Source organism: Peromyscus eremicus, chromosome 6, assembly GCF_949786415.1.
Source record: "Peromyscus eremicus chromosome 6, PerEre_H2_v1, whole genome shotgun sequence".
NCBI classification, from domain to species: domain Eukaryota; kingdom Metazoa; phylum Chordata; class Mammalia; order Rodentia; family Cricetidae; genus Peromyscus; species Peromyscus eremicus.
The window spans coordinates 16,287,827-16,311,867 of NC_081421.1; the positions used below are offsets into that span (position 1 = coordinate 16,287,827).

General features: G+C 35.2%; 1 protein-coding gene and 1 long non-coding RNA gene across 10 annotated transcripts in view; one reads left to right on the top strand and one right to left on the bottom strand.

The window, feature by feature from the left end:
* The window catches only part of Bltp1 (bridge-like lipid transfer protein family member 1), a 179,839-nt gene that overhangs the window by 24,922 nt on the left and 130,876 nt on the right, over positions 1 to 24,041 (top strand). For all 7 annotated transcript variants that reach the window (XM_059265243.1, XM_059265244.1, XM_059265247.1 and 4 more), the window contains exons 11-20: positions 1,011 to 1,161; positions 7,618 to 7,774; positions 8,180 to 8,258; positions 12,113 to 12,204; positions 14,389 to 14,506; positions 18,634 to 18,789; positions 19,455 to 19,552; positions 20,903 to 21,081; positions 21,221 to 21,327; positions 22,260 to 22,468. In XM_059265243.1, the coding sequence (XP_059121226.1) occupies positions 1,011 to 1,161; positions 7,618 to 7,774; positions 8,180 to 8,258; positions 12,113 to 12,204; positions 14,389 to 14,506; positions 18,634 to 18,789; positions 19,455 to 19,552; positions 20,903 to 21,081; positions 21,221 to 21,327; positions 22,260 to 22,468 (1,346 nt within the window). The remainder of the gene's footprint in view (positions 1 to 1,010; positions 1,162 to 7,617; positions 7,775 to 8,179; positions 8,259 to 12,112; positions 12,205 to 14,388; positions 14,507 to 18,633; positions 18,790 to 19,454; positions 19,553 to 20,902; positions 21,082 to 21,220; positions 21,328 to 22,259; positions 22,469 to 24,041) is intronic.
* The window catches only part of LOC131912952 (uncharacterized), a 53,757-nt gene that overhangs the window by 23,136 nt on the left and 6,580 nt on the right, over positions 1 to 24,041 (bottom strand). Inside the window, exons 3-4 of one of the 3 annotated variants that reach the window (XR_009379762.1) lie at positions 14,473 to 14,545; positions 5,155 to 5,358 (exon numbers count right to left, since the gene is read on the bottom strand). This is a non-coding gene — a long non-coding RNA (uncharacterized LOC131912952). Of the gene's footprint in view, positions 1 to 5,154; positions 5,359 to 14,472; positions 14,546 to 22,842; positions 23,655 to 24,041 lie in introns of those variants that run through there. The other 2 variants (XR_009379763.1, XR_009379764.1) reach the window with 2 other exon arrangements.

Below are 24,041 nucleotides of genomic sequence, written 5' to 3' on the forward strand. Positions count from 1 at the left end.
ACAAGCCTTTTTGCTTTTTTTCATGGAGCACTAATTTTACTTGAAGAATAATTCAAAACAAACCATATATTTTTGCATGTGAAAATTAGAATTTTGCAAATTTGGTGTTGTTTGACAGCATCTCAGTATTAACAGCTTTTCTAATGAAACTGTTAGTGATATTAATGTGGTTTTAGGAAAAGTTTAATAATAAATTTACCAGTATTTATAAAAATGAACATAACTCAATTAACCAGTGTTTTCCAAATGACCAGTACATAATACAGAGTCGTGCATGGATAAAAGATAGATTCAGAATACAAGAGAGAGCAGTGGATTTTAACATGAGAGAGTTTGAAAAATTGAGTAATGGGTTTCAGGGTCTACACTGTAATCTTTTTGAAGTGCCACTTGTTGAATTTTGCTCTAGTATCACAGAATATCATCCAACTTTATATATGAAAGGCTATTGAAATGTCTCTTCCCTTTCTATCTATACCTAAGGCCAGACTGCCTCAGATCCTTTAACAATAGATAAGTGCAGAGTAACTATGAGAATCTGCCTATTTTCTGTTTGGCTGGACACTGATACCTGTTGATTTAAAAAGCAATACAAACACTTCTCATTAAATTGTTTTGGAAAATATAGTTTTTCAAAAATTTTTTCTTGTGATGAAAACATAATTTTTATTAGTTACTTTTTATTTTATCTTATACTTTAAAAAAGTTTAAATAACTTTAAGTAAATAGTGTTTATTATTTAAATGAAACCTTTTTAAAATCATGGAATTTTAATTTGAACATAGTAAATTTGATGTATAACATACAAACAAAACAAAAACACCAATCTCTCTGGGACTCTTAAATTTTTAAGTGTAAGGTTACCTGAAACTGAAACATTTGAACTGCTAATATAAGGAAGTATATTTATTTACTATATATATTTATTTATATTTAAGTATATATATTTAGTAAAACCTCCTTCTTAATGGAGGTTTTAACTAATTGCCTTTCTATATTTTGAAATGTAGGACTTGTTCCAGAAGAAACAGAAGAGAGTGTAGAAGGAGAAGTAAGCAGTGAAGATTGCAAATTACAAGATTTACCTCCCTGCTGGGGACTAGATATCGTTTGTGGTAAAGGAACAGATTTTAATTATGGACCCTGGGCTGACAGGCAGAGGTACTTGAGTGAATTATATTTCTAATAGTCTTTCAAGTATTTTGAGATTTTATTTCTTATTGAATACTAGCTTAATATTTAAAAATATTTTTTATTATTTTCAATTATGTATATTCATGTGTATTTGTATTCATATGTATCCATATGTATTCAGGTATGTGCACCTGAGCTCAGGTACCCATGGAGGCCAGAGGATCTTCTGGAGTTATAATCAGTTGTGAGATGGAGTTATAATCAGTTGTGAGATGCCTGGTATGGATGCTGAGAACCAAACTCAGGTCCTCTGGAAGAGCAGCAAGTGCTCTTAATAGCTTAGCCATCATTCTAGCCCCCATTGCTTAATTTTAGTAAACTATTATGTTGTGGCAAAGTAAGTTTTCACTAAACACTTTGATCCAGATAGTAACTTGTTTGTGGAGAAACCACAGGCAAACTCCAATGAGCAGCCTACTTATTGGCTCCATTATTTTATTTTGTATTTAATTGATGATTTATTTACTGACCTTCTGTGAGTTGGGGATTTTGGGGATATATAGATTCAGAAATGAAAAGCTACAATAGCTTTAGTGAAGCCATAATAAATGGGGAAGGGTCTTGATGACAGGCTCAGAAAGACAGTAGTGGTTTCTGACTAAATAGCTAAGTATTGCTGAGATATAGCTTCAGCAGCAGAAACTTGTTTAATCAAGTTCTGGATTTCAAGAGTTTCACTTGGAAGTGTTAGCAATGTTGGTTCCTTGTGAGCATCATGAGAGGAGGATGTGTCCCAGGCCCCTTCTTGAAGCTAAGGCAACATGTATTGTCTCTTCTTTTGACATGCCCTGTCCTAGAGTATGTTGATTCCTTACTTAAGGAGAACACCAGCCATACAGGGCTAGGGTATACTCTGATGACCCTGTGCAAACTTTATCATCTCTAAAATCTGTGTCACCAAATACAGTCATGTACTAAAGGATTTAAACTTAAGATTTAAACATGAATTTTTAGGATACAGTTTAGCTTGTAACAAGCTACTTGCATTAAAGGTTAGTACAGTGAAAAAAGAAGGCCTTATTAGGCAGTGTGAGTATAGTTTATGAAAGATAAGTAGAGGTTTGCTAGGGGAAGAAAGGGGTGTGACTAATCAAGGAAAAATGAGTAAGGACAGTAGAAAATTGCCCTGAGGGTCTTGTAGGTAGTTCAGAGTTCTGTAATAAAGAAACATGGCCAGCCAGATACAGTGAATCATGCCTGTCATTTCAGCATTCCAGAGGGGGCCTATGTAGGAGAATTGTGAGGTAGGGGCCAGCCTGAGCTATGAAGTAAGACCCCCAACTCAGAAAGCCAGGGGCTGAGGCTTGCCTATCTAATGTGCAAGGCCTAAAGAAAAGAAATAAATTAGTAGTAAGTGCATGTATAGGAGTATCTGAATGGCTTTGTTTGCATGTGTGTTTGTTTTGAGGTGGGGCTCTTGTTCAACCTGGCCTTAAACTCTGGGTTCAAGTAATCCTTTTGCTTTAGTCTCCTGAGTATCTGGAACTACATGTAGTTTTGACTATCATACCTGTCTACCTGGAAGGTTTTTTTAAAACTAGGCTTATATTAATTTTAAAGTAACTTTTATTCATAATATATTATGACCAATTTCTTACTGCTGAAGATTTTAGGAGACATTTAGTACTGATGATTAGGAAGCGTTGAGAAATTAGAATAGATATTGCTTAAAATTAGTCTAGTTTTGTAGTCATGGTCTAGTTTTCTTGAAAATAGAGAGATAAGCCAACTTCTTCAGTGAATCAGGTGATATTAACCTGTTGATGAAGGAGTGGTGAAATTAACTCTTGATACATTGGCTCTTTTTATACTTTTTACTTTCAAAACTCCCTATTTTGCATTATTGGAATAATTACACACTGTCAAGTAATATGGTCTCTTTTTAAAAAATGTTATTAGAGATAAAACCAGGACCCTACATATTCTAGGCAAGTATTCTCAGTATTTTTTTGTTTATTTATTTTCCACTTTTATTGATTCTTTGTGGATTTCACATCCTATATTCCAGTTCCACCCATCTTCCCATCTCCTGGAATATGCTTTCTGCTCTTGCATACTTCCCCCAAAAACAAAACCAAATTTAGAAGAAAAACCAAAAATCAGACAAAACAAAGGAACAAAACAAAAACAAAAACAAAATAAAAAAAAAAGAGAAGAATCTTGTGGAAGCTGTAGTGTGGTCTGTTGAGTCACACAGTGTACCCTTTAGTCCATTGATCTTTACTTGCAAGTGTTTATTGCCAAGGGTCATTGGTCTGGCTTGAGGCCTCTGGCTTCTGCTATCTTACCGATAATGGGCTCTCACTGGGGCTCCTTTTGGATATTCTGTTGTTGTCCTGTGTCATGGAGATCCTTCTGTTCATCCCCTTCATATGTACCAGCAGTTCATAGATGAGGTGGATGTTGGCGTGGGCCAACTCATAGCTCTGGTTCTGGGCCTGGGTGGTAGCTCTGTTGGTGAGCTCGATAGCTTTCCCTCATCATCACTACCTGGGTGAGCTCTCTATCACTGCCTCAGCTAGCTCACCCAGTGTAGCCTTCATCAAGGAGCAGGGCCAGTTCTCCTCTTCTCAGGTTCCTCATATTCATCTCACCCACACTCACAGCACCAGGGCCAGCTCTACTGTTTGCCCAGGTGAAGGGCAGGGCACCTCAATTGCTGTAGAGGGTACACAAGGAGCGAGGTCAGCTCTTCTGCTCTCACGCCTTCAGGGTTGACTCACCTGCCTCCCAATTCCCAACAGCAGGGTCAACTCTAATGTGCTTCCCCAGGCTGGGTGCAGGGTCAGCTATCCCAGGGCCAGTGAAGAGTGGGGTTGGCTTAGCACAGCATGGTTCCAGGGACCCCCTGTGCTAATGTTGCCACGGACATTATTACAGACCCCAGCTGCAGCAGGACCATGGACTAAGACATGGCCCTTGGCAGCAACTTGGGCCCAGGTGTCACCGTGGCCCCAGTGGCAACACATGCCACCCTGATCAGTATGTCCCCAGCGGCAGCATGGCTATTGGGCACCAACATGATCTCAGGTGGCTGACTAGACCTTGGGCACTTGCAGAACCCTCAGTGGTAACAGAAGCCATGGACATCACCCTAGACCCTGATGCTATAGGGCCACAGGCCCACACATGGCCATAGGCAGTGGCCTGGGCCCAGATGCCTCTATGGCCCCAAGTTGCAGAACCAGCTACCCGGTATAGATAGCCCTGGCAGCGGCATGGTCCTGGGACATCGATATAGTCTAAGATGGCTGGCTAGCCCCCTGGCATTGGCATGGCCTTCAATGGCATCAGGAGCCACAGATATCAACTCAGACCATGTCTGCTGAAGAGCCACAGACCCAGACATGGCCCTCAGCAGCAACTCTGTCCTGGACAGTACCATGGCCCCAGGTGACAGCACTGGCCACTCAAATCAGCTTGGCCCTAGTGGCAGCACAGGCCTCAGACAGCAACATGGTTGCAGGTTTTGGCCTAGAACCTGGGTATCTGTGTGCCGTTTGATGGCAACATGGTGAGGAATATTAATACAGACACCAGCTGTGATAGGACCATAGATTCAGACATGGTCCTCAGAAGCAACCTGGACCAGGAAGTCACCATGGCCCCAGGTGGCAGCGCAGGCCACTTAGATTGGCATGGCTCCTGTGGCAGCATGCCTCTCAAATACCAAATGGCCCTAGGTGGCAGCCTAGACTATAGGCCTCTTCACGGCCTTCAGTGGTAACTGGAGCCACAGATACTAACAGGCCCCCTTCAAGCTGCTTCAGGGCCTCAGACTAAGACCTGGCCTTTGGTAATAGCCCAGGCCCAGATATCACCTTGGCCTTGGGTGGCTAACAGACCATTCATGTCAACCTGTTCCTCACCACCCTTACCTCTTTAGATTCATCTCTAACCATAGCCCATTGAACCGTTGTGCCTCTCCCTCTCTCTTCCATTTCCTCACCCTGTACCCACCATCCACTCTCTGCCAGTGCTCTTGGTTGGGTCACAGGTGGCGCTTGGTTGAGTCTTGCCCACCCCAGCCACAAGGCATGGTACGGAGCTGTTGCTTTTCTTCTCTCATGAACACAGGCGTAGAACCCTCGGGCAGTGCTTGGTATAATGGTACCTGACCAAGTAGTCTGGTGGGAGCCGTCTGTGTCCTCTGCCGGCTCAGGCCTGGAAAGGGCAGAACAGCTCCTGATTGATGTTCAGTATGTTCTTTTAATGTTAGTAGTTCAGGTATATTGAAATAACATGCCTCAATAAGTAATAGTTTAACAGTTGTTCAAAAACTGGAATAAGGTTTTTAAAAACCTTTGAAATATGTTATGACAATTACTAAGTTCTGTGTTTATTTATTAAGCTTGAACATGGAGCTTAAAATTTCAGGTTAAAAAGCAAAGATTCTGTATGTTAATTAGATTTTAATTTTCCTTTTATAGTATTTTTTTCTTTTTCTTTTTTAATTTAATGATGCTTATAGTCAATGGCATCAGTTGAAAAATGAGATGTTTCTACTAAGTAATGCAATAACTCCATTTGAACTGTATTCAGAAATCATAGTAGAAAATAGCCTTTGTTTTAGGGAAGGGGGTATACTGGTGAACAGTTATATTAAGAAAAAAAAAACATGAAATGGGTTTCTCTGTGAAAGAGTCCTGGTGCTCCTGGACTCGCTCTGTAGACAAGGCTGGCCTCGAACTCACAGACATCCACCTACCTCTATCTTCTGAGTGCTGAGATTAAAGGCATGCACCACCACTGCCCAGGTTCAAGTTAAATTTTTACAATAAGTTTTTGATTTTTGAGACAGGGTCTCTTTACACAGCCCTGACTGTCCTCCTGGACCTCACTATGTAGACTAGGTTGGCTTCAGACTTAAAAAGATCTACCTGTTCTTCCTAAGTGCTGGGATTAAAGGCATGCACCACCATGCCTGACACAAAAATCCATCCTAGAGACTGACCAATCTTAGTAGTAGTATTTTGAGAATTGATACTGCATTTCTGTGCATTAGAACTTCACTTTCACAACCCTCTCTATCAGCTTTTCCTCTGCTGAGAGAATACTCCAGTGTATTTTTTATTTAGATTTAGAACTTACTGAATAACAAGGTTTATTCAATCTCATTAAATCAAAAGTTTTATTTTTCAGTGTGCTTTGTTCATGTGGTTAGCGTTAGCTTCCTTACTCTCTTGGAAAGATGGCTGTGTGATTTTGGGAAGGTATTGAAACCACAGCAGTAAGAGCCAGGGTTCAGATCAGCCCTTCCTATCCAGTGTTCTTTCTATTACAGCCCATTCATTGCCTGTCCTGCCTGGTGTGCTGTATTTTTTGTCTTGTTTTAGTATGTTGTGAGTTTCAGATCATTTGCAGAATTTCTTTTGTGTATTTTCATTTAATGATGGCAAGTTGAACTCTGTGAACCTCAGTTTTCAGATTTTGTTCTGTTCATCTACTTTTTTTCCAAGTCTGTTTTAAGTAGTCTTTTCTGTCACTGTTGACTCTGTCTTCAACCCTATTATTTAAAAAACATGCACTGCTACCTTCTCTGAACATTATACTAAACTAATGTTTGCTCCTGTAGAAGACTCCGAGTTGAATATTTCTTAAGTTCTTTCATCCTTGTCAAATGATATTATAGGGAGACATACACTAGGCTCAGCAACTAAATACTTATTTACTTTTTAGAATATATTGCTCTTTGTCCTTTCATTGATATTATGCTGATTAAAAGTGATTGTGGGGAATTGAAGAGATGGTTTGGTGGTTAAGAGCACTGGTTAGTCTTGGTGGTTAAGAGCACTGGTTAGTCTTTGCAGAGTACATGGGAATACCAGCACCCAACTGGTGGCTTACAACTGTTTATAACTCTTATCTCGGGATCTTACACCCTCTTTTATCCCTCACACACATTGTATCCATGAAGTGCACAGATACAAGTGTAGGCAAAATACCCATACACATAAAATAAAAATAAAGGTTAATTTTTTGAGTGATTGTGAAAATAATACAAAAATTCTTCCATGTGTCACACACTGTTAAGTATTTTTATTTAATCCTCAGTGTCAGTCCCTGAGATTAATTATTCTTACAGACAAGGAAGCTGATCTTTCTTCAGAAAAATTTAATTCACTTGCTGAGGGAGAAATGATGAATTAAGATACTCTTTAAGTTCTTGGTCATTTGCACAATTGATGTACTTGTAGCATGTTTTTGGAACTCACATAACACTTAGATTGGGGCCTGCCCATGTCTCACTCGGTAATAGTGTATTAGGTGTTCAAAGCTTATTGATATCTAGAAGTATGAGATAATGGAAAAATAGTTTGTTAAGTGAGATAGCAATGATAGGTTAAATATGATTTTGGCCCCTTATTAAAGATGATTGATTGTGTTTGACTAACATGCCAACTCCTTTTCTTTATTATGTAGAGATTGTTTATGGAAGTTTTTCTTTCCACCTGATTATCAAGTTCTGAAAGTTTCTGAGGTTGCACAGCCTGGAAGACCAAGACAGATCCTTGCATTTGAACTACGAATGAATATTATTGCAGATGCTACCATTGACTTGCTGTTTACTAAAAACAGGGTATTTATTATAAGATAGTAGAAAATATTATTTAAAATTTGAAAATTAATTTTCAGAGTATTTTTGTGGGTCATAATTATATGCTTAGCTTTATTTCTCTGAGCTCCCTATACCTCCTTAAGTAATCTTGTACATTTTACATTTATAATACTTTATTAAATGCAAATAATGGAAAGAAATTAATAATGATTAATAGTAATAACAATGGACTTTTAAGTTACCTTCTGGTTTCTCCTTTGTATTTTGTTAAAATATTTTAATATAATTTTGGTACAAATTAGAATCTTGGTTTTTCCAAATTTTTAATACTTCATATTATTAATTATATTTCTTTGATAATTTAAAATAAAATGATATAACTAAATATAATAAATCTCATGTACATTAATCTTGTTCTTTTGGTAGGAAACAAATGCTGTACATGTAAATGTAGGGGCTGGCTCGTATTTAGAAATTAATATTCCAATGACAGTTGAAGAAAATGGTAAGTTATTATTTTGCCTGAAATGATTAGTGACATGATTAGTATGCTAATGTAGTTTGTTAGTCCTTTCAAATTAACATTAGTGATGCTTTAATTTTTTGTCTTTTAATTTAAATATAATTTAGTTTTTCACTGATACATAAAATTGTACCTATTAATGGGGTGCCATGAGATGTTTGAACCCATGTATGTAGACTTACAATGTTCAAGTCAAAATAAACATGTGTTTCTACATTTATAACTTCTATGTGGTAAAAGAATTTAAAATCCTTTTGTTTAGCTTTGCACTTAATTATTTTTTTGAGACAGCATGTCACTGTGTAGCCCATGCTGACCAAGGACTTGCTATGTAGCTTAATCTTGTCCCTCCCTTGAGATACTCTTGCTTCAGACTCCCAAGTGCTGTGATCACAGGTTGGAACCACCATGCTGTCAGGCTTTCCTTGAGCTTTTTGAAGTATACAACATGTTCTCATTATCTGAGGGTCAGCATATAATTCTTGTCTATATAACTTAGTAGTAATTGTTCACCTACTCCCAACCCTTCCTTTCTCCTTATTCTCCTCAGCCTGAGTAACTACTCATTCTACTCTCAACTTCTGTAAGCTCGGTATTTATTTTTTATTCTTTTAGGTTGCATACATTAATGAGATCACTAATAAGATCACATCATTTTTGTGTCTTGCTTATTTCCCTTGACATAATGACTTTCATTTTGAGCCGTTTTGTCACAGATGATAGGATTTCATCTTTTTTTTTTTAACATTTCACATATGTATCACATTTTTTTGTCCATTAATCAGTTAATGGATACCATATTTAGTTTGTTTTCATATCATGACTTTTGTGAATGGTGCTACAGTGAACATGGGCACTCAGATGGCTCTTCAGCATACGTATTTCATTGTCTTTGGAGATATACCCAATAATGGGGTTGCTGGATCATGTGATGGTTCTATTTGTAATTTTTTTTTGACGTATTCATGAGCAGATGAGAGCATAGTTTTAAATTTTAATGTACCTGTAGCTTAAGTTATTACATAATTATTTGAGTATCTAGACAGAACAATTTTTGACTTGTTAGATGTTGTAACTCTGTATTTTTATTGTGTTGTGTACATCTCTTGTAGGACTAAACATAATTTGCTTAATATTTTTCTAGTTAGATTTTGGTACTGTGAGAGTAGTAGATGCTGTATCATTCACAAGTCTAGTACTGACCTTGACTCCTGTGATTTCAACAGTAATTGTTTGATAAATAGGCTTAAATTTTTTAGGGTATAATGTTAGTAGATTTTTTTTTCATAGAATAAAATGAGTACTTAGAACAGTGTAATTGTGAGAAAGAAAAAAAAACAGTGCATACTGAAAATATTAAATAATTCTCTTACAGCTTCAATTTCTTCTGAGCTACTATAAATCATTGCATATTTGAAATCTGGGCAGTTAATCAGTAACATGAATAAATGCTTTTGGTTAAATTTTGCTTTTTTATTCCCATCTTAGTATATTTGTGACTGAGGAGAGTTAAGATAAAATTGTGGTGTACTTAGTCACTTTCTTGAGAGTAAGGAGAATAGTAATGTACTCTTATGTTAAGATTATTAAATGGCAATGATAACTGTCCTTAATTTTATTTATTCATATTTTATTTAGCTCTCCTATCTTGTTTCTGTCACCTTTATTGGTGCTACTATATAAAGAGAGAACAAGAGATTGACTTGTTTCTTATATTTACATAAACGTATCTGGACTTTCCTGTTTAAATAATTCATTGAAACAGTAACAGAGGATGGCATAATACATACCCCCGCCCAACTCTAGGTCCTTTTTTTGTGAAGATCTAACTATTACATTAGCTAGCTTTAAAATAATAATCATGTGAGGCCATGAAAGAGAGAGCTGAGATTCTCTAGCACTGCCTGATTCATAGGAGTTATTTCGTAAGAAAAGTCTGTTAGAAGTATCTTAATTACAATGTATCACAGGGGAGAAAGGAAGTTGGAGGTGGTACAAAATTAATAATGGTTCAAATATGGGAATGCTTCAGCCTTTTACATTGATATTACAGGGGCTAGAGAGATGGCTCCACAGTTAAAAGCACTTGTTGTCCCTGTTTTGGTTCCCAGTACCACATGGTGGCTTACAAGTATCTATAACACTCTCTCTGGCTTCTGAGGGCACCATGCACACTTGTGGTATGCATACATACAGACAGGCAAAATACTTCCAAAATAAAATCTTTAAGTTGATAGTCTTAGAGTTTCTATTGCTGCAATGAAACACGATGACCAGAAAGAAAACTGGGGAAGAAAGGGTTTAATTGGCTTACATTTCCATATTGCTAAGGAAGTCAGGACAGGAACTCAAACAGGGTAGGAATCTGGAGGCAGGAGCTTGATGGAGGGGCCTTGGAAGAGTGCTGCTTACTGGCTTGCTCCCTGTGGCTTTTGCTCAGCTTGCTTTCTTATAAGAACACAGGACCACAGCCCAGGGATGGCACCACCCACAGTGGGCTGGGCCCTCCCACATCAATTGCTAATTAAGAAAATACCTTACAGCTGGATCTTATGGAGGCATTTTTCTCAATTGGGGTTCTCCTTTCAGATAACTCTAGCTTGTGTCAAATTGACATAAGAGTAGCCTGCACAGTAATGCACATAGTAAGCATTCTTATGTAATTTTACAGTGCATAACTATTGTTCAAATGTTGGCACATTGAGATAAGTGGACCACCTGAGGACTGAGGAATCAGTATCCCAGGCACTCATATGGTAGAAAGAGAGAACTAATTCTCCCAGGTTATCCTCTGACCTCCACACAGGCATATACCCAAATGAATAAAATGTAATAAAATTTGTCAAAAGGATTTGGTGGATTTTAAGATGACTTTGTGGAGCTACAAATGGATTTATGCATCATGAAAAAAACAATGCATGACTCCAGACACACAGAAGCCTAAAATATTTTTCAAATTCAGATGTTTGGGATGGGAAAGAAAGCCTATAGCAGAGTGTGTGGTGGACTAGCTATAAAACCTTTAGAATAATAGCATACAGCTAGTGTTCTTACAAAAAGGAGCCCATTAAGAAAGGAAATGACATTTTAAACGTTCCTACTTGTGCTGAGAATGGTCTTTATTGATGTGAAAGTGTCATTCATTAAAGGAGAAATAGATGATATTTGGCAACTGTCCTTATACAGGGAGTAGTTGAAAAAAGTGATGAAAAAATACATACTTGAGTCAGTGGATAAATAAAAAGTATGGGACTTGTGTTAATAGTTGAAAAGCATTACTTAGAGCATAAGCATATGCAGCTAATCCTCATGTCCATGGGCTTTGCAGCCATAATCTCAAGCAACTGCTATATGAAAATATTTAAGTAAAGTTGAGTTTGTACTGTATACTTTTTCCTTGTCATTTCCTAAACAATACTATTTAATGGTTATTACATAGTGTTTACTTTGTATTAAATATTAATTATAAGTAATGTGGGATAATTTGACATATGTGGAGGATATATGAAATAATGTGAAATACTTTGACATTTCACATAAAGGTCTTGAGCTTCATAGATTTTGGTCTAAGTGTGGGATTTTGGAACCATCCCATATGGATACTGAGAGACCTCTGTGGGTTCACACTCAAAATCAAACCAGAGTAGATAACATATGGTGATCATGTTTACTCAAGGTTGCCTAATCTGAAAAGGATCCTTGTTATATTAGCAAGCTCTCTTTCACTGAAGTATACCTAAACTGTTTCTCAGGGATTTCTTTTTTGAGTAGTTCTACAAAAACCTAATTGTATAGTTTTTATTCTGGTTCTTATATTTTATATTTTTATTTACTAGGTTATACCCCTGCAATTAAAGGACAACTATTACATGTTGATGCTACTACCAGCATGCAATATCGGACCCTTCTAGAAGCAGAAATGTTAGCAGTAAGCCTAAATATATGATATGCATTCTTTTAGTAGATATAGATTTGGTTTTAATTTTCCAGTATAAAATTAAAAAATAATTATCTGTTTTCTTATTTAAGAACTGCCAAGTAAGTACTCTAGTGATACCATACTTGGGAAAAGAAGTAGATTCCCAATGGTGTGTACTGCCTGTGTGATTCCTTTATTGCTCTGCTTCTTTCTTTTTTTTTTTTCTCTTTCTTTTCTTTTCTTTTTTTTTTTTTTTGAGACAAGGTTTCTCTGTGTAACAGCCTTGGCTGTCCTGGAACTTGCTTTGTAGACCAGGCTGGCCTCGAACTCACAGAGAACCGCCTTCCTCTACCTCCCAAGTACTGGGATTAAAGGTGTGCGTCACCACTGCCCCCTGCCCAGCTTATTGCTCTGGTTCTAATATGTAGGAAGTAAGTAGAAGGCCCCAAAAGTTGTTAGAATGTTATTTTTAAACTACATGTGTTTTTCCTAAATTATAAGTAATAATTTGTGAGTGCATGTTCTGGCCCTATTGGATTTTCTTTCAGAGCTTAACTAATTTTGTCTTTTGTCTAAGTCAGTGACTCAAGTTTAAAGGAAAAAAAAATCTTGATGGTACCCTGGATTTCTTGACAGTGCTTATAGTTTAAATTTCAGATTAAGATACTCGTTAATCTGGCACTTAAAAACCAACAACAACAAAACCCACTATGTAGACTGGTTGGTAGTCACAGAAAATTCCTTTATATAAGATGATGTCATAAGGTTCTTAATTACTTGTCTTAAGTCAACATTGTACATATAACCTACAAGTAAATTAAGAAAATTTCACAATTACTAAGAAAAACCCATATATGTATATTGATTATAATCCTCTGTGACAGCATTCACAAATAGTCAGATATGTTGGTTTAGCCTGAGAGTCTCTGTGTAGTCTTTCCTGTTGGTATGAGTTAAGTTGATGCCATCATAGTTGGAAAAGAAACAAAACTTATTTTTTGGAGCATTCATATTTCATAACTAAAAATGTGAATAATATAAAAGTACTACAGAAAATTTTTTATTACATAAAATGTAGTACTAAAATCTATCAAAATCAGTATTACTTACAGTTCAGCACTCGTTAGAATTCTCAAGCTATTGCTGATAAATGAGGCCATGTTAAAACATTGCTGCTCCTAGGCAGACAGTTTTTTCCTTTGCAGAAATTCCAGGATCAGGTTGTATGATGGTATGCATGATATTTCACCCTCCTTCTATTATCAGAGGAGGAATTAGGTAGTTTGCTGGTGTGTGTTGCTGAAACTAAAGCATGAGTCTTTGTTCTCAGAGAATTTTGACCCTATCAAAGCTTAGTATTTCAAAGATCTGAGTATTGACCAGGAATACTGATATTTTGCTACAGCAGTTTTTTTTTTTAATTTACTTTTCATTTTCTCCCTCATATATTACATCCCATCCAAAGTTTCCACTCCCTCTTCTCCTCCAAGTTCCTTCCCTGCAACCCACATTTCCTCCATTTCCCTTCAGAAAAGGGCAAGCCTCCCAAGAACATCAACCAAACATGGTATAACAAGTTGCAATAAGAGTAGGCACATCCCCTCAATATTAAGGCTGGATGAGGCAACCCATTAGGAGGAAAAGGATTCCAAAAGCAGGCAAAAAAGTCAGAGACAGCTCCTGCTCCCATTGTTAGGAGTGCCATAAGAACAGCAAGCTACTCAACCTAACATATGCAGAGGACCTAGCTCAGACCCATATAGGCTCCCTGATTGTCATTTCAGTCTCAGTGAGCCCCTATAAGCCCTGTTTGGTTGATTCTGTGGGCTGTTTTCTTGTGTCTTGAATCTTCTGGCTTGTGCAATCCTTCTTTGCCCTGTTCTGCAGGATTCCCCAAGCTCCGCCTAAGGTTTGGCTGTGGGTCTCTGCATCTGCTCCCATCAGTTGCTGGATGAAGCGTCTCTGATGACAGTTTTGCTAGGCTCTGGTTTAGAAATATAGTAGAGTATCATTTGAATCATTTCATTGACTTTTTTTCTCATTTTTATTTTGCTGCTTGTGCTATAGCAGTATTAAGACACCTTCTGTTCAGCTCAGTGGGAAAATAAGTTTTAATTACTCATGAGTGTGTGTGACTTCATTTCCAATGCTGCTAGCATTATCACATTTTAAGCTCTAACATTTATTTTGCAGTTTCACATCAATGCCAGCTACCCCAGAATTTGGAACATGCCACAGACATGGCAGTGTGAATTAGAGGTTTATAAAGCCACCTACCACTTCATCTTTGCACAGAAGAACTTCTTTACAGGTATTTTCTGGACAGCTCTTGCTCCCATTGTTAGGAATCCTGCAAGTAGACCAAGTTACACAACTGTCACATATATGTAGAGGGCTTAGGTTGGTCCCATGTAGGCTCCTTGGTTGTCAGTTCAGACTCTGTGAGCTCCTGAATCCAGCAGTGATTCTTACACCTTTTATAACAAGATAAAATAGTTCTTCAGAGATTTAGATGTGGGGCAGAGCTTTATCATAAATACAATGCTCCAAGAGTAAAAGCTGACAAACAAAGGTGGAAACTGAAGCCTCTTGTAGAAATAATTAAATTGGCTTATATTGTTATGATGGGGGGAGAGGAAGACAATAATGGAATGATACAAAGCTCTAATACCAACTGATTGACATTTTATAGGATGTTACATAACAGCTTAGTTCCAAAGTAAGTTATTGATGTGTTTTTTCAGATTAATTTTTAACTTACTGTCTTTAAAATTTTTAAATTCCTTGCACAAATGAAGAAGGTTATAAAGAAAGTGCTTCATTTTTCTAATCACAGTATTTGATAAGACCATATCTGGTAATGTGAGCAGCTTTTGATCTAAGGAAAAAATGCTATTAAAATACAAGCGCTTGTTGCAGATATTAATAAAATATATTTGGCAATCACTATTGTACCATAGTCTTCTATAAGACAGAGTTGCTTCTTGCTGTGTGACTGCTAACATTCACAGTAGATCACTTGCTGTAGCAGTCTTCCTTGTCTGTCTTACAACCACTGTGGTGGTAGGTGATGTCATAGGGCCTTTTGAGTAAGTATTTAATTTTCATCTTTCGTGGATCCATTTGACCTCTCATTTGAACAGAGATTTCTGTTAAACAGTTTGAAGTTATTGTCTCTTGTAGTGGAAACTTAATAATTAAGTTTCTGTTATGTATGTAAAAATATTTTTCACCCCAATTCTTAATATTTATCAGTAAAGATATCATAGGAGCTGGTGTGGAGACAATATTACATGATATTATAAAATTTCAAGTAAGGTTTTAAAATCTAAGATTTATTAAAGTAGAAATGAGCTATTTGTACCATTTCAGTTACTACTGAAGAAAAACTTACAGTAAGATTTGTTAAAAATTGGCAAATTTATTTAGAAGCTACATTCATTTCCTGAGATATTAGACCATTCACATTTCTGTTTTATACCAATTTCATTTTAGGCTTTTAACCAATGTAAGTATATGATAGATAAATGCTTCTACTAGACATTCCAAGCCTCATAATAATTTAAAACTAATACTAAATATGATTTCTGCCCACAGAGCACTTATGGACATATCACTTATGGTTTTTGTCTTGTTTGGAATTACTAATCTCAAGTACATTGATAGACACACTAGACATAAAATGAAACAATGCCAAACAGTATTTATGTTCAGGTAGAGTAAACTGTGGTGCTAGCACTGCATCTAAGACGGAAGGACATCAGAAATCTAGTCCATCTGAAGCCATTCGGAGAAAATAAGGAAGGGTTATTAATGGTGGAAATGGCCTTTATAGAATGAGCCTTGGTGTAATATGTTCAGTATGAGTTACATAACATTTCGGCATGTACAAAGCACATTAATTTCTATCTTCTTCACACAACTATAAAAAGTAATAGTATTATTTGTCTCTGAGTTAACAATTAGAAACTTGTAGCATAGAATTATTGAAGCATATGTAGATGAGACATTTAAGATTAGTGTTTAGACTTCAGACTTCTTGTTTTCTGTAGTACCTGCCTTTAAAAATGGTTGTTTTCCTTCCACAGAAAGGATATGAATGACAGTTTAGTCATTACTTGATATCCATAGGTCATTGGTTTCTTGTGGATACAAAATCTGTAGATGCTCAATGCCTTCTATGAAATGGTATGGTTCTAGCATATAGATTGTATATCCTCCTGTGTACTTCCATTCATCTGCAAGTTCCTTAAAATACTTATCACAGTATGGATATTTCATAAAAAATGACTTGTATATTTAAAAAATAATAACAGGAAAATGTGTGCATGTTTAGTTCTTACACAAAGAAAAACATTTTTAACCCATGGTTGATTTAATCTATGGTTATGGAGACATGACTATATTAGTTTCAGACAGGATATGTAGTTTGAGTAGGAATGCTGAATTTATTAATGAGAAAAATGAAGTCAGCTTAGAAATGATGAATTATATTGTGAAATTGATTACTTTCAGGGATGAATTTTGAAGGAATAAAACTTAAAGAAAAGAACAGAGTCAGGCTCCTTCAAGAGGCTGGGATTTAGAACTGAAGTTTAAGTATCTCCTTGAATATTTTCCCTGCATAATTCTGTTTTTGAGGACAATATTTACTTTTGTAAAACAGGGAAGAAGAAAACTGTTTGGGAATGGGGATGGAAGTGGAGATGTTTGTATGTATCCAGCCACAATGAAGTTTGTGCATGGGATGTTTGCATCTGTAGTTTTGGTATAATCACTTCCTTTGTTAGAAAATAAAACATTGAGTGTATGTGTACGTTTTGATGGCAAGCATAGGTATGATAAGAGGTGGCTACCCACTGTAATGTTTAAATGAAATAAAGGTATATTTAAAGTAAATTTTATACACTAGAATTTTCTTTTTCTATTAATAGGAAAAGTTACTACTTATATACCTTTTATTTTATTTTTACATCTTATTAAGGAAATTACAGTTAAGATTGCCATTTATTAAGTCAGAATTTTATCTCTTTAATATATGTGGATTGCAGCTAATTTTTAAATGAACTTATATGCTACATTTATGACTGCTTTCTGTATTTATTCTGACTCATATTTTTTCAGTTTAAAGATCCTTTTTAAAAACAAAATGACATTAAATTTCCTTAGATTATCCTCAATGATAAATGCATTCTATGGAGTGTTTACTTAGTGTCATTTAGTTTTTAAAATGTCACATAAATCATCTCAATTCTCCTAAAAAGTTAGGCAAATTGTTTTACATTTAAATTATATTTTCAAAATCATATTGCTAATAAAATAAAACCAAAATTTAAAGTTATTATGATCTGATTTCAAAGTCAAACATGTATACCTAATTTCATATACGTGGTACCAGGCTTCTTTGTACTATAAATGTACATAGATGAATTTGACACCTCTAAGAAAGATGTTGATGGCTATATACATTGCAAACAAATAATAGGAAGACAAAAGAAAAAGTTGTGAGAACTACTGTACAACAGAGCTAGAATTATCATATAGAGAACATTTACTTCTTAAGTTTAAAAGAAAATTAAGATAACAGAGAGAAACAGACTAAATGTATAAACACAAACTTAAAAGCAGCAATTAGGGACTGATGCAGTGCTTCCACATGCTGCATAAGTTTGATAATCTGAGTTTGAATCCTGTAACCTGTGTAAAGGTGAGAGGAGAAAACTGACTCCACAAACTTATCCTCATATGTACACTACAGCATGCTTATGGCCTGACACCTATATCACACACAATAGTAATAATAAATAAAAAATTTTAAAGCACCTTTTAAAAGCAACAATTCAAGCATAACACATAAACAGTGACGATTGTTTCTAACTTTTAAGATGACTGCATCTGTTTATTTCATTGCAGTCCCATGGTCTAGAACAGAGACTGTCATCTAATAGGTACTCAGCAGATATTTATTTCATGAACAAATATGAAAAATGTTCATCTGTATTTAAAATTAGTGGTGTTTTTTTTCTTTTTTTCTTTCTGTTTATTTATTTATTTTTCCTATTTTTAAGACAAGGTCTCACTATGCACCTTGGCTGGCCTGGAACTCACCTGCCTTGACCTCCTGAAAAGGGGTTCACCACCGTGCTTAGCTGTATTTGTTATTAAGAAAGTTTATTAAAGTGAGATATTTTTCACTTATAGCAAGCCCCTCATGCCTCCCAATTAACAGATAGGTAGAAATAAACATAATAAGAAGAGGATTCAAAGAAGTAAGTTTGCAGATATAAAGATTCTTTTTTTTTTAATTTACAAAATAATTTATTTTTGATTAACTAGGATGTGTGTGTGTGTGTGTGTGTGTGTGTGTATGTATGTATGTATGTGTGTGTGTATACAATGTAATACATGTTAATTTTACTTTTTGTTCTCTATTTTTAGATCTGATTCAAGACTGGTCTAGTGATAATGCTCCAGATATTTTTTCATTTGTTCCATACACATGGAATTTTAAAATCATGTTTCATCAATTTGAAATGATTTGGGCTGCCAATCAACATAACTGGATTGATTGTTCCACTAAACAGCAGGAAAATGGTAAGAATACTACAAGTTTGGTCAATCTACTCACTAAGATGTGCCAACAAAAATAAATGTTAAAATACAGTGGATTTCCTCCCTCCCTTCTTTCCTGTTTACTAAAAATCAGGCAGTGTGCCTTTACAGTCTGTCTCTTAAGACAAAAATTTGATAGGTGTCTGTGGTGAGCACTCAAGCTTTTGCAGAAAAAGTAAGCTCCCTTCTAGCTACAAGATAAATTTATTGTCCCGTTAGTGCCTGCCTCCTCAGTAGGTAGGTCAGACCAAATTATATAAGTGGTGCAGAGGTTTCCTACCCCCTAAAAATTTATGAGTGAAAAACTCCCTTTGTTTTTAGTATTGAAAGCTCTTTTCTTCACCCTGATATACTCATCCCCATCCCAGTGCTACACATGGTGAATATTTCTCCTAGGGTAATTCTGTCTTCAGGTCCACAACTCCTAGTTATCTCATGACAACCCTTTATCCATGAATCTGCTTCTCTTTTCTTTCCCTTATAACAACTGGAGTTGATTTTCCTATATTATCTTCTGAGACGATTTCATAATTGCTTTTAGATTTTTATGTTTACATACAGTTCATTTTATTTAGGTATACGTTTGGTGTAGTTTTGCCATTTAAATTTCGTTGACATTAAAGTATATTTACTATTTCTTTTTATAGTATATTTGGCAGCCTGTGGGGAAACATTGAACATTGACTTTTCTTTGCCTTTTACGGACTTTGTTCCAGCTACATGCAATACCAGATTCTCCTTAAGAGTACGTATAATTGGATGTATTGTTTATTCCAGAGGTTTGATGTCCCAGAGCTTCTGTGGGTTCTTGTCCATCCCACTGCTCCCATGAGAGTGAAGCATCCTTCAGTGACTAGTAGTTTTAGTGTCAGTGTTCCTCCTCTGTCCATCTTGACAGCCCCAAGAAATTGACCCGAGAAAATGACAAATTATTTTCTTAGAATTCATTTCTAATCTCTTTAATCTTTTTTTTGTTTGAACTCCTTCCACCTGTAACATACAGTAAACATATTTTATGCTTTCTTGTACTTGATTCCTAGGTAAACCATAAACTCAGAGATTAGCCTTAAGTGCTTTCCTTCACTATATCTAAAAGGTAGCAATTACGTACTTCTAAGCTCAAAATTTTGTGATATATCTAATATTAAATTATGGGTAATCATTACCAATCATAATATTATTTGAATCATAGTAACAAGAATGGCAGTAATAAAAGGAGCAGCTAACACCTTTTAATCCCTTTTAAATGTACCGCTGTTTTGAGTGCTATATGCATAGTAACTCACTTAGTTCTCAAAAAGCCTTCTTGATGTAGTCACCTGCATTTGTATCTTAGAAAACTGAAATGTATTTGGGCATGATGCCTGTAATTCTAGTATTCAGGACCGAGAAGCAGGAAGATCAAAATTTGAGGAGAATCTGAGCTACTTAGACCCATCCCAGGGAAACTAGGAGGAAGGATGCAAAAGAATTGGGAAGCAGCTTATGTAAAATTTCATGTGGCTAGTGAATTGCCAAGTTGGATTTTGAACTCTGCCAATGTAGTTTTGGGTGCAGCATTTTTTTAACCACTGTATTCTACTATGTTATTTGCTGAGAAACTAAGCATTGAAATAAGTGAAGAATAGAGGATCCATACAAAAAAGTGAAACCCAACCAGTGTCTAGTGGTTAAGCTATTTTTAACAAGGGAATCTGTGGCTGATATGTAGAACTGAATTGTATTGCAAAATAAAAATTAAAAAAAAAAAGTTACAAAATTGTAGAAGCTATTCTCCTGATCCCGTATTAGAGTTTTGATTTTCTTAAATTGAGTATCATGTAATATCCATAAACAACTATTAAAGATAGTCTTTTTATTGTTACTTGGAAACTGTGCACTACTTTCTGTAATATCTGTTTTGTACTTTTCAATAAGGATTTAATTTTAGTCATTGTATAATCTTATTCCAGTTATCTGTCTGACTTTTCAGTGTGAAATACGCTATTTAAAATTTATCATTTTCAGTTTGTTTTTAAGATCGTATAAATAGATTTAAGTGTAGATAGTGTGCTAGCATATTTATGTACTGATTTTTATTATTATTTTTTTTTAGGGAGAAGATGTTGATCTTCATTTATTTCTACCAGATTGCCACCCTAGTAAATATTCATTATTTATGCTGGTAAAGAATTGTCACCCAAATAAAATGGTTCCTGAAACTGGTATTCCTGCTGAGTGTCAGAGTGGCCAGAAAACAGTTAAACCAAAATGGCGCAACATTACTCAGGAAAAGTAAGGCCATAAAATAGTGGTCTGAGTATTTTGTGCTTGTAGGTAGAGAAGTTACTTTCAAATAATAAGCATCTACTGTTTTTATACAATTAAAGATTAAGTGTTTAAACAGATTTTTTTTGTTGTTTATATTTGGAAGGGCTGGTTGGGTTGAATGCTGGACTGTCCCAAGTGTCATGCTTACCATTGATTATACCTGGCATCCAATTTATCCACAAAAAGCAGATGAACAGCTAAAACAGTCATGTAAGTGTCTTGAATATCATTTGGGTTTTGAAACAGCTGCTGTTTTAGTTGATACTTATCGAAGAAAGAAAAGATAAAATTAATCGACAGGCATATATTATCAAATACATATTAATTTTATTCTTTTAACTATTTTGGAATAATTATATAATTTTTATTGAGCATTTACTCTATATCAGAAACTGAATCAAGTTACTTTACCTTGATTACATACTTACATTACCCCATTTAATCCTTATTAGCACTCTGATACAGGTAATATACTTATATTTATTTTAGAGTTAAAGAGATATATTTTTTCCAAGGTCTACCAAAGTAAAAACAACAAAGCTGGACTACAAAGTACAGTGCGGTATATAGTGTATTTATGACACTAATTGAATGAAATGTTAGTTTTTAACGCAATTTTACAACTATCATGTATTCCTGGATTGTCAAAGCTAATTTGCTACATTTCTCAGTATGAAAAAGAACTCAAGAATTAAGTGATTTTACTTTTGTATTTTTCAATTTGTTACATATCAAAGAACAGTTTTCATAGTTATTCATACTTACAAAATCTAATGTCACACATATTTAAATAGCTATTTATGTGAAAACAACTTTAATGCCTTGATATAGTTAGTGCCTAAAAGTGACCTCAATTTATATTTTAGGGATTTATAATGTTTTATGTAATGGGAGCTTTTCATTTATTCTTCTCATAAATTTTAATTTATGCATTTCTTTCCATATCTCAGTGAAATTCTTTACTTTCTTCATTATTGGTCTTTCAGGTTTGTTTTTTGTTAAATATTGCAGATACAATATTATGATTATTTGATTTTTATATAAGCATAATGAAATTTCTTACGATTTTCTTGAACTTCTAAAAAGTCATTTTATTTTTTCCTGGCATACTTAACCTTACCACCTCGATCAATTTATTCCAGTGTCAGAAATGGAAGAAACAATGCTATCTGTATTAAGGCCGGCTCAGAAAACATCAGAGAGAGTTGTTTCTTCTCCATCTACTTCACCACGCCCTCCTGTTGATCCCTCAGAACTTCCACCTGATAAACTTCATGTAGAAATGGAACTGTCCCCAGATTCTCAGATAACTCTTTATGGACCTCTGTTAAATGCCTTTTTGTGTATAAAGGTATTAAGAAAAAATTTTAAACATGTGCTAAGCAGTGCTAATAGAAAATTAGGGCCATAAGAAACAGCTAGTTGGATGATTTAAATTGTTGTTGAGGTATTATGTTTGTTACTAGACTTTTTTCCCCAATCCTAGGTTTTTTATTAAAATATTTTTTCTATGTTTGCCCTCCCTGAACTCCTCCTAGATCCTTCCTACCTTCCTACAATCCCTACTTTATATTCTTTCTTTCTCTCTCTCTCTTTCAAAAAAAACAAATGAACAAAACTAGAAACAAACAACAACAACAAAAAAGACACACAGCTGACTACTATTCTGTTGTGTAAATTTATCAGATTTTTATTATTCATTCAACATTTTATGGATAGCTATGCTTTTCCAATTTCTTGCTTTTATTAATAGAGCAGCAGTGGCCATGAATGAACAAGTGTCTCTGTAGAAAGATGTTGAGCCCTTTGGGTATATGCTCAAGAGTAGTATAGCTGGATCTTGAGGTAGATCTGTTCACAGCTTATGAGTAACCACCATGCTGATTTCCATAGTGATTGTACAAATTTGCACTTCCACCAGCAATGGATGGTTGTTCCCCTTATCTCATATCCTCACCAGCATGAGCTGTTATTTGTTTTATTGATTTTGGTCATTCTGACTGCAATAAGATGAAATCTCAAATAATTTTAATTTGCATTTCCCTGATGGCTGAGAATGTTGAACATGTTTAAAGTGTTTCTCAGCCATTGTGTTTCATCCTGTGAAAATTGTTTAGTTTTGTACCTCATCTTTAAATTGAGTTGTTTTCTTGATTTACAGCTTTTATAGTTCTTTATAATCTAGACACTAAGCTTCTATCATGTTTATAATTGTTAAAGATCTTTTTCTATTCTCTTGCCTCCCAGTTTGTCTGAATGATGGTCTCCTTTGTCATACAGAAGCTTTTCAGTTTCATAAAGTTCCATTTATTAATTGTTGGTCTTAGTGCCTGTGCTACCAGTGTCCTGTTCAGAAAATTTTTTCCTTTAAAAATGAGTATCCTACTTTGTCTTCTATTAGATTCAGGATATCTGGCCTTATGTTGAGGTCCTTGATCATTTGGAGTTGAGTTTTGTGCAGAGTGGTAGATGTGAATCTATTTGCATTCTTCTACATGCAGCCATCCAGTTAGTAGTAGTTGCTAGAGGCATAGAAGCTAAAGGAATAAGTTGAAGGGGAGACAGATCTATGGATAGGTTTTAATATATTTAACTAATATAACAGAAGTATCACTCAATACTTAAGCACAATTGACTAAGATTTCTTTGGAGCTATATTCTATAAACAAACTAATTTATCTCAGAGTAAACAAAATAAGTTTTAAGTAAATGTACATTGTATTCTGGAAAGAAAAATAAATTCAGGGATGCTTCCTTTTGGCATAACTTTTTCACTAATGTTTAACTGCACAGTTGGATACCATTTCTAGATGCCTGTAGGATAATTATTCACATAATATTCCAGGGGCTATTTTTGGAAAAAAGTTATTTTTACTCTTTTTATATTCAGATCACGTTTTAAAAATGGCTCCTACAAGTCATAA